This window comes from Physeter macrocephalus, chromosome 7, assembly GCF_002837175.3.
Source record: "Physeter macrocephalus isolate SW-GA chromosome 7, ASM283717v5, whole genome shotgun sequence".
Lineage (NCBI taxonomy): Eukaryota > Metazoa > Chordata > Mammalia > Artiodactyla > Physeteridae > Physeter > Physeter macrocephalus.
This window is the reverse complement of record NC_041220.1, coordinates 153778165-153788243: the sequence shown is the minus strand read 5'-3', so window position 1 is coordinate 153788243 and position 10079 is coordinate 153778165. Positions and strand designations below refer to the sequence as shown.

General features: G+C 43.3%; 1 protein-coding gene across 7 annotated transcripts in view; it reads left to right on the top strand.

The window, feature by feature from the left end:
* The window catches only part of MID1 (midline 1), a 670305-nt gene extending 660901 nt beyond the window's left edge, over window positions 1-9404 (top strand). For all 7 annotated transcript variants that reach the window (XM_055086315.1, XM_024115452.3, XM_055086313.1 and 4 more), the window contains one exon: window positions 5308-9404. In XM_055086315.1, coding sequence (XP_054942290.1) covers window positions 5308-5656 — 349 coding nt within the window. In that variant the 3' untranslated portion in view covers window positions 5657-9404. The remainder of the gene's footprint in view (window positions 1-5307) is intronic.
* The last annotated feature ends 675 nt before the right edge of the window (window positions 9405-10079 follow it).

Below are 10079 nucleotides of genomic sequence, written 5' to 3'. Positions count from 1 at the left end.
AAAGGGAACCCTCTGGCACTGCTGGTGGGAATGTAAATTGATACAGCCATTATGGAGAACAGTATGGAGGTTCCTTAAAAAACCACAACTAGAACTACCATACGACCCAGCCATCCCAGTACTGGGCATATACCCTGAGAAAACCATAATTCAACAAGAGTCATGTACCAAGATGTTCACTGCAGCTCTATTTACAATAGCCAGGAGATGAAAGCAACCTAAGTGTCCATCATCGGATGAATGGATAAAGAAGATGCGGCACATATATACAATGGAATATTACTCAGGCATAAAAAGAAACGCAATTGAGTTATCTGTAGTGAGGTGGATGGACCTAGAGTCTGTCATACAGAGTGAAGAAATCAGAAAGAGAAAAAAAAATACCGTATGCTAACACATATGTATGGAATCTAAGAAAAAAAATAAAGGTCATGAAGAACCTAGGGGTAAGACGGGAGTGGAGACACAGACCTACTAGAGAATGGACTTGAGGGTGTGGGGAGGCGGAAGGGTGGGCTGTGATGGGGTGGGGGGGTGGCATGGACATGTATACACTACCAGGTGTGGAGTAGATAGCTGGTGTGAGGCAGCCACGTGGCACAGGGGGGTAGGCTCGGTGCTTTGTGACCACCTAGACGGGTGGGTGGGGAAGGTGGGAGGGAGGGAGGCACGGGAGGTAGGAGATGTGGGAGCATGTGTACGTGTATGGCTGATTCACTTTGTTGTAGAGTGGAAACTGACACACCATTGTGGAGCAATTTTACTCCAATAAAGACGTTAAAAAAAAAAAAGAAAAGTCTACAAATAACAAATCCTGGAGAGGGTGTGGAGAAAAGGCAACCCTCCTACACCATCGGTGGGAATGTAAACTGGTGCAGCCACTATGGAGAACAGTACGGAGGTTCCTCCAAAAACTAAAAATAGAGTTGCCATATGATCCTGCAACCCCACTCCTGGGCATACACCCAGACAAAACTCTAATTCGAAAAGATACATGCACCCCTGTGTTCACAACAGCACTATTTACAATAGCCAAGACATGGAAGCAGCGTAAATGTACATGGACAGAGGAATGGATAAAGAAGATGTGGTACATATATACAATGGAATATTACTCAGCCTTAGAAAAAAAAAGAAGGAAATAATGCCATTTGCAGCAACATGGCTGGACCTCGAGATGATCATACTAAGTGAAGTAAGTCAGAAAAAGCAATACCCTATGATACCACTTATATGTGGAATCTAAAATATGACACAAATGAAATTCTCTAACAAGCAGAAACAGACTCACGTAGAGAACAGACTTGTGGTTGCCAAGTAGGGCGGGGGCGGCGTAGGGATGGAGTGGGAGTTTGGGACTCGCAGATGCAAACTAATACATACAGAATGGATAAACAACAAGGTCCTACTGTATATAGCACAGGGAACTGTATTCAGTCTCCTGTAATAATTACTCAGTCCTAAAAAAGAACAAAATAATGCCATTTGCAGCAACATGGATGGACCTAGAGATGATCATACTAAGTGAAGTAATAAGTCAGAAAGAGAAAGACAAATACCATATGATATCACTTCTATGTGGAATCTATAAAAAATGATACAAATGAACTTACAAAACAGAAATAGAGTCACAGATGTAGGAAACAGACTTCTGGTTACGGGGTGGGGGGAGGAAAAGATTGGGATTGACAGATACACACTACTATATAAAACAGATAACTAGTAAGGACCTGCTGTATAGCACAGGGAACTCTACTCAATACTCTGTAATGACCTATATGGGAAAAGAATCTAAAAAAGAGTGGATATATGTTTATGTATAACTGATTCACTTTGCTGTACACCTGAAACTAACACAACACTGTAAATCAACTGTGCTCCAAGAAAAATTTTAAAAATATGTATCCTGTGATAAACCGTAAAGGAAATGAAAAAAAGTACGCTTTAGGGCTAACTGTGGTGTACTTAATGAGTGATAGTTTAATCTGTGCCTTAAAAAAAAAACTGCCTAACTTGAAGATGATGAGTATTATAACAGTGTTACTTTTGAGATCAGGATGCTAAAACACTTCTTATTTATTAAAAGCAAAAAACAAACTTGCAATTCAAATCTGTGCAGACAATGCGGTGTGTCTAAGTCCCTTACAGTGTTGGTACAAGTCGTGCAAAATCCAAGAAGTCAAATCATAAACTTGGGTGTCTTCTTTCTCCCACCAACGGTCCCTATATTAGCCAAGCAAGTAGTTTTCTTTTCTCTTGCCACCCGCACGGTTCTCTTTGCCCAGAGCCTTCCTGTTCCAACATCCCGCCGGAGGGTGGAGGATAAATCCTTCCCCGCTCTGGGCCAGACTGGCATCTATAGTTTGTAGCTGCACTGGGGCAACATAAAAGCCCAAAGGAAAAGACGGTGAATTTTTGCAGGTGCAAAAGAGCAAACATTTCTAGTTAATTAACGGGCTCTGTTAATCTGGGATGGAATCCAGTGGCTAAATAATTACAATCCCATTAATAATTACTTATGATAAATGATACCTGATCCTTATGATCTCATTCCCATTGATGCATGGCGTGGGCAGTTCCACCAGACCACTTCAGTTATACAAACATAGATCAGCACTTCCTTGAAAACACCAGATTGTCAAAACCAACTCATGAGGAGGGAAAAAGGTTCTCCAATTAATCGCCACACTTTCGGATCTTTACAAACTTGTGTCCACTGCAGAAAATTCTCAGGTAGAAAGTAGTTGAACATTTCCCGGGAGGAAAGGGTGACGCTTACAATCAAATGCCTGTAATACCTTGATTTGCAACAGCTAATGACACAGATATCTTCTCGTGACATACAGTCCTGAGTTGAAATTAACATGTACGTTATTACATATTACATGGATCACCATGCCCTGGGGCATGTTAACACTGCTGAGAAACAGAATTTTTATTCTTTTTGAATCCTCCGAGTCTCACTGCACACCTTAATGGAACACTGCCTTCTGCCCGCACCTTTCAAGCTCGGTGGCAAGATGTACATAGTTTTACAGATTAACGATAATATAATGGTGTTTCCCTTTGCTTAATGGACTCTTCACGGAGCTCTTTTCTTACTCTAAGGCTCTTAATGTGCTCTTGGTGTTTTAGGAAATGGTGTTAACGTGGGTTCACGCAAAGATTACGGGGCCCCGAGTTAAGCGACTCTGGACTTCGCTCCTCATTTTAACGTCTTGGTTTCCCCCCTTGCTACATGAAGTCAGTCATACCTGCCACAGCTGCTTCGTAGGGGGTTCAGTTAAGGTTCAGATGGAAAAGAAATGTCAAAGTTCTTTCACAAAAAATGAAAACAGTGTGTAGCAACAAGAAGGAAACGGTACAGACATGCAGCTATTTTGTGATGCAAAGGCAAGTTCCAAATTATCTAAAAAGGGAAATGGCATCTGCCAGGACAGAGAGCACATCTTGAGGGAGAATACTTAAAATTGCAAAACGAAAACCTTTCCCAAGTGTCTGTTAGGGTTCTGAGAAAAACAGAAGTCAGTCTAGGTCCACCAAGGAGGAGGAGAGCCAGAGGCTTCCAGGGGCCCTGGAAGGGCTGGGAGCGCAGGTCAGGGAGCCCACTGCTCCAGTCCACGAAGCTGGAAAGCTACCCACAGCCCAGAGGCAACTTGTACCCAGGAGTCTGCCTGGAAGCTTCCACAGACCTCACCTCTGCTGTCTACTATCTGGAAAACAGTGTTTCCCCTCCTGTTAGAACTTCTGGATCTTGTGCAAGGGTGTCAGTGGCTGAATCTGACGCAGACTCTTATTGGAAGGAGGACTCTGGGAAATGCAGCCCCAGGATTGTCCCTGAGATGCACAGCAGGATTGACGAGAGGGAAGAGAAGAGGCCGGTTTGACGGCACACAGGCTGGTACCCTGGGCTGAACAGATGACCGAGTCCATCCTCTTTTAATTCAGTCATGGTGTGTTATCTTATTTTCTGTTTTAAACACACCACTCTTTAAGTGATTGTTTGTATTTTAAATCCAGCACGTGATTTTCGAAAGAATGTCTTTTTTTTAATCAAAGACCAGTGAAGTTTTTCTCTCTTCAGTGGGTAAGGTACCGTATGTCAACATCCAGCTAGACTAGTTTCTACTGCAAGAATGGAACTCTGAATCACTCGCTATTTATTAAGAATGATGGGGTTTGCTTATCTCAATAACTATGAAACACTGAAAACATTATGGAGGCAAACTTCAGCAGGGTGAAAACAGGTTAAGCAGCTCAGAACACTGTAGAAAGAATTCTTAACTTTTTTTTTTTTGAGCAGTGAGAGGACATGTAGACTAAGTAGGATACCCATCTTCTCAGAGACAGTCAGATTTTTAAAAAATACAGTAGGGAATAAAACCAAAGGGGCTCTTCTGGTGAGGAAAGGCATTAGAGAGTGTTATTGAAGTTTGTGGCCTTTTGAATCATTCTACATTCAAATTCTGATTCTGGTAGCTATTAGTGGTGTGTCACTGGACAAAACTAATAACAATTGGTGGATATTACATGCCAGGCCTTGTGCCTGGGGTTGTACACGTATTCTTCCCTGAACTCCTCAAAATAACCGTGAGACACAAATGACAGTCATTGCCCCTGCGTTACAGATGAGAAAGCGGAGGCTGGGAGATGACACAGAATTTATCCCCATAAATGAAAACCATTCTCCATGCTTGCCTTTTGAAATCATGGAAAATGACCGACAAGTTGTCAGTTGAAAAATTCAAAGAAGGTCAAAAGGAGAAGTCTAGAGTCGTGCTGTCCAATCTGGTAGCTCTTTAAATAGTTTAATTTCATTAACATTGAATAAATTTACAATTCAGTTCCTCACTCACACCAGCCACAGTTCAAGTGCCCAATAGCCGCATGCGGCTCGTGGCTACCATACTGAACAGAGCAGAACATTCCCATCATTGCAGAAAGTTCTACGGGACGGCACTGGTCTAGAGAATTCGTCGCCTGGGTCTTCGTAAACGTTAAAAAAACAAACAAACAAACAAAAAACAAAAAAAAAAAGACAGCAGAACACAAAGTTCCAATTCTCTTGTAATGTCTGAACTGAAAACGGGAATGCGGGTCAATACAGTGGCCCCTTTCTGCGCACTCTATGTTCGGAAGGGGAAAAGATGAGGAACGTGGGTCCAGGGTTCTTGCCAGCTCTCACTGCAGAATGAACAGGGACGACAGAGGATCACGTTCTCCTGACCCCTGAGGACCACAGAAAGGATTTCACGCGTGTGTGCAACATGGCTCATGGTTTTTGTCGTTGCTGTCTTGTGTCTGCAGGTATGCCATCGGCCTCGCTTACAAATCAGCCCCGAAGCATGAGTGGATTGGCAAGAACTCTGCTTCGTGGGCGCTGTGCCGCTGCCACAATACCTGGGTGGTGAGACACAACAGCAAGGAGATCCCCATCGAGCCAGCCCCCCACCTCCGGCGCGTCGGCATCCTGCTGGACTACGATAACGGCTCCATCGCTTTCTACGATGCCTTGAACTCCATCCACCTCTACACTTTCGACATCGCATTCTCGCAGCCTGTGTGCCCCACCTTCACTGTGTGGAACAAATGTCTGACCATCATAACCGGCCTGCCCATCCCAGACCATCTGGACTGTCCAGAGCAGCTGCCGTGAGCACGTGGTCGCGCGGAGCTGCTTTCCGGGGAATAAAAAGGGTGGTGGCCACCACTGCGGGGACACGGAAAACACAGGCTTCCAGAATGTGATTGAATCTCACCAAAAAGTATCCGGAAATCAGCTAAGATAGGACTCCAAACGGGCGATTCCTCTCTTTCACTGTGTTTGGTATCAAGTACAGGCTTTAATAATTTCTTCACCTTTTTTTTTTTTTTTTTTTTTTCATATTTACAGGAAAATTTATAGATTATTTATAAAAGGAACATAACCAGGATTAACAACTCTTAGGAATTCTCTGGTTTTGCACATTAGGAGGCCCGTAAGTTTACCAGCTCTCGACCACCTTTATTTCAGCACAGTCTCTGGGCTCGAGAAAAACGTTTTGTGTGCTTATTCTACCTTCTCACATCCTATTTCCTACGGATCCCATGGGAGGTCCTGTCACCCCAACGCTGCATAACAGTATGCAACTATTTTCAAAATAAAAAATAGTTTTGAATCTAGTAGGGAAGTAAACAGGCTTTCTTACTCTGGTTTATCTTGAAGTGTTCTAACTGTGATGTCAGAAAAATGTATTGGGTCAAGTAGGATGGAGAGAGCAAGAGAGAGCATGCAAAGACTTGACTCGGGAGCTTGGTATCTGCCGTAGTGAAATCTGTAACTACCCTGCGATGGCTGGTAGGCTGATGCTGGAAAGAAAGGTTCTGAAACCTTTGGCCACATATTGCCCTGTTTTTCCCAGGATTAAGGATGCTGGGAGAACATGAAGAATGAGATTGCAGTTGAAAAAAGTCGCCTGGAATCCTACTGATTATTCAAAAATTCAGGCTGATTTGCGTTTCCTCGCAAGCGGGATTCTGTGACATGATAGAAATCTATTTCCTTTTAATAGTTTCTTTAGGCCTGTGAAATTTCTTCACTATGTTTAATAGCTGTCCTGTGTCCCCCCCTCCCCCAAATAATTTTTGTCTCTGGGGCTGGGGAAATAAACATTTTCTGTCACAAATGGCAACACCACTTTGGATCGATTTTGCTCTCCAGGACATCGACACGTGGTCCCAACCGCCACTACCACATCCAACTGTAAGTCACCCGAAAAACACTTAATATATGTTAGTTGCTAATGACAAGGGACATTGCATAAAGTACTGTTCTCCAGTATACGTGCCTCAAAAGTTATTATAAACAGACTTTTACTAAACACATCTTGAAAGATGTAGAAGTCCCTCTATATTCTAGTGTAGTTTACCATAGAGTTGTAAGAAAAAGCAAAAAAAACATCAAACTCACTATTCCCACTCCGGAACCTGCTAGTAGAACCTGCTAACGCCATGTCAGATGGGATGCCTGACATGCTGACCTGACACGTTGGAGCGGTCCGTGAATTAAGACTTTTTTAAGCCGTCCTTGGACTTGGGCCAGGAATCTGCCATTGGTTCTACCTTGACGAAGGGCGTGACATCTATCAACCATTTCATTTGCTAAAATATTTATCTGGGCTACGGGGTTGGCCGTTTTGACTGAACAGACTGGGGGATTTAGACATTGTTTTTACTGATTTTGTTTTTGAGCAAATCAACCAACTGTTTCTTTGAAATTCGTCCACAGACCCACTGTTACGTGATGACGAGTCTGGACTTCATGGGTGGCTTCCCCGGTGCTCCTGCCTCTTCATTGGCAGATGCGCTCCTTTTTCTTAACAGATAGATTCTATATATTTACTATATTATTTATACCCAGATGAATATTTTGATAGTGACTTAGGACAGTTTCACATCTAAAAGATGGACGCCTCAATGGAAAAAAAACCATCATTCTCTGGAAACTTAATGCGATTTTTTTCTTCTTACAATATAAAAGCAATGTGCATTGGCCTTCCCTGAATAAACCAAAAGGGTTGGCTTAGTAATTTTTACATACTTTTTTGGTAGCTGAATAATGGATATTTTCATGCACTTTGTACACTAACAAACAGGTTTCAAATAAAAGGGTCTAAAACTCAGCTTCTGAGGTTCTTAAAATCATGGTCTCCAGGTACAATAAATGCTCCAGTTTGCCTTATGATGTTAATCTAAAGCATTTACAAGGACAATATTTCCATGAATTATAATGCTTTTCAGTATAAAGAAGTTACTACTCCAACTTTCACTGAAAGCCATTTAGGTTATGTTTTGGCTATTTTTATAAGGACAAGAGGGATTATGTATCATTTTGTTGTGGAAGTCTCACTCTCTGCTAACTTAAAAACATTGTGGATAATAGCAATTACTATTTCCGTGTTGTCATATTTACAGGAAAATATGTATATGATGAAAGGCCACAGTGTTTACTTTCATTACTGTAATGATGTAGAAAGATTTCCATGTGGATTTTCTTTGAAAGCCAGAAAAATATATGCTATAAACATTCGCTGCAGTACAATTCTTTAAACGGATTGGGGGCACGGCATTTTGTTTTCGAGGTTCTTACTTCACAGGAGGCACCGCAGTATAGGGGACAAAGAGCTGGCAATGCCAATTACATTAATACACAAAAGCGATGCAGCAGCAACCAAGGCTACCTACCAGGTCCGACGTCACGGGTGTGTGCTCAGTGCTAGAACCATCTTGAAATGCTTAATAACGTTTGGACAAGGGGGCCTGCATTTTCATTTTGCTCTGGCCCTTGCAAATTATGTAGCCAGTCCTCATAACAGAACTCAGAAACATGGTACCTCTCTCTTTCTGGTGGATACAAATGAAGAACCCTGGAGCCCATGTCACAAGTGGCTGGCCATATAATTCAAGTAGGAATCTAGATGGATTAAGATGAGAGTGGGCTTGGGTGAAGATTTTCTTTCCAATGACTTCGAAAACTGACTGCACATATTGATGAGAGTTTCTGCTGGAGAAAAGGAAAAGGCCTGAGGACAAAGAGGCATTTTATCATGGTACTGAGATCTAGAGACTTCCTGAGGAACCGAACCAGCGCCCCCCAGTGGACGCGGCCTTCCATTTTGGCTCCAGGCACACACGCAGTGCCTGCAGAGAGACCCACATGTCTGGGAGCATACATGTGCTTTCGGTGTTGGGAACCTGAAGATCTGGTTTAAAAAGGATACAGAGACGGTAATGGGGGCGGGAGAATGTTTCTAAAATAGCGCTTCTGAACCAAGGGGCGATATGGTAATGTCTGGAGTCATCTTTGGTTGGCCCAACTTGGGGGAAGTGCTACTGGCATCTAGTGGGTAGAGACCAGGGCTGCTGCTCAGAGGCTGTGCTACGCTGTGTAGGATGCTACGACAAAGAATTATCCGGCCCAAAATACCAATCGTGCCGCAGATGAGAAACTCTTATTTTGGTTTGGTTTGGTTTGGTTTTTTAAATCAGAACCCTCACATTTTTTTTTTTTTTTTTTTTTTTACTCTTCCTGTAATTGATTCAATGCCTGGTATATCAGAAAGAAAAGAAAGGGGGCACCAAAACCTTCACTGCAGTGGCTCCTTCCCTTAAAAAAAAATATTTACAAAATTGCTTGAAAAATCTGAAAAGCAATCCCAAGCCTGTGTAGATAGAAATTCCAGTGATAAGTGTCACAAAGATTTGGATGCGATTTGCTTAGTTCGGAAATGAAAGATCTCTGTATGCTGCTCCTTGCACCCGAACAAATTCAGTCCCTGGTACTTCAGTCACGCTGCCAGGTCCTCAGCCCAGACTCTCCATTGCTGTTGCTTTCTGGTTGAAAATAAAATCACTTTTGTGGTTCCCACGCCCTCTGTCTCTGCCCGTCTCTGTTGCCTTTTTTGCCAGTGTGTGTGTTCACATTCACGATTTCCACAAATACTGATTCAACTTCTGCTAATTTTCATACTACTTCGCAACATATCCATTTTCTTTTATGCTTGAAACTTTCCTGCCTCCACCATCCGGCCTCTCTCTAATCAAAATACAGTTACTTTACAAGACACAAGATAGTCCCCAGAGAATGTAAAGACGCAGTAAGAGCAAACCTATACAGGAGCGGAGATTGGAAGAAGAATGGCTTGGTTTCCAGGCTTCCGGATGGGGTGGAGGAGAGGAGGACAAGGAGGAATGGAGCCAGATGGGTGGTGGTCTTTACAGCATGGTCTGGAACCATCCCAGCAGCTGGCCCATAAATCTATCGCCAGCCCCCTCCCCTGGCTAATAGGACTTGACTTTCATTAGAGATGCAAGCCATTTTGACCTAAGTCGGCGCTCTGCAGACTGTGGTCGTGGGTCTGCGGCATTAGTGGCACCTGCACGCTTGTTACACGTGCCAGCCCTCTGGCACGCGTAACCCCAGACCTACTGGTCAGAGTCTGCGGGGCTGGGACCCAGCGATCAGCGTTCCAACCAGCCCTCCGGGGGATTCTGATACTAGCGGACGTGTGTGAAGTGCCGCTCTAGAGGGCGTTCTCCAG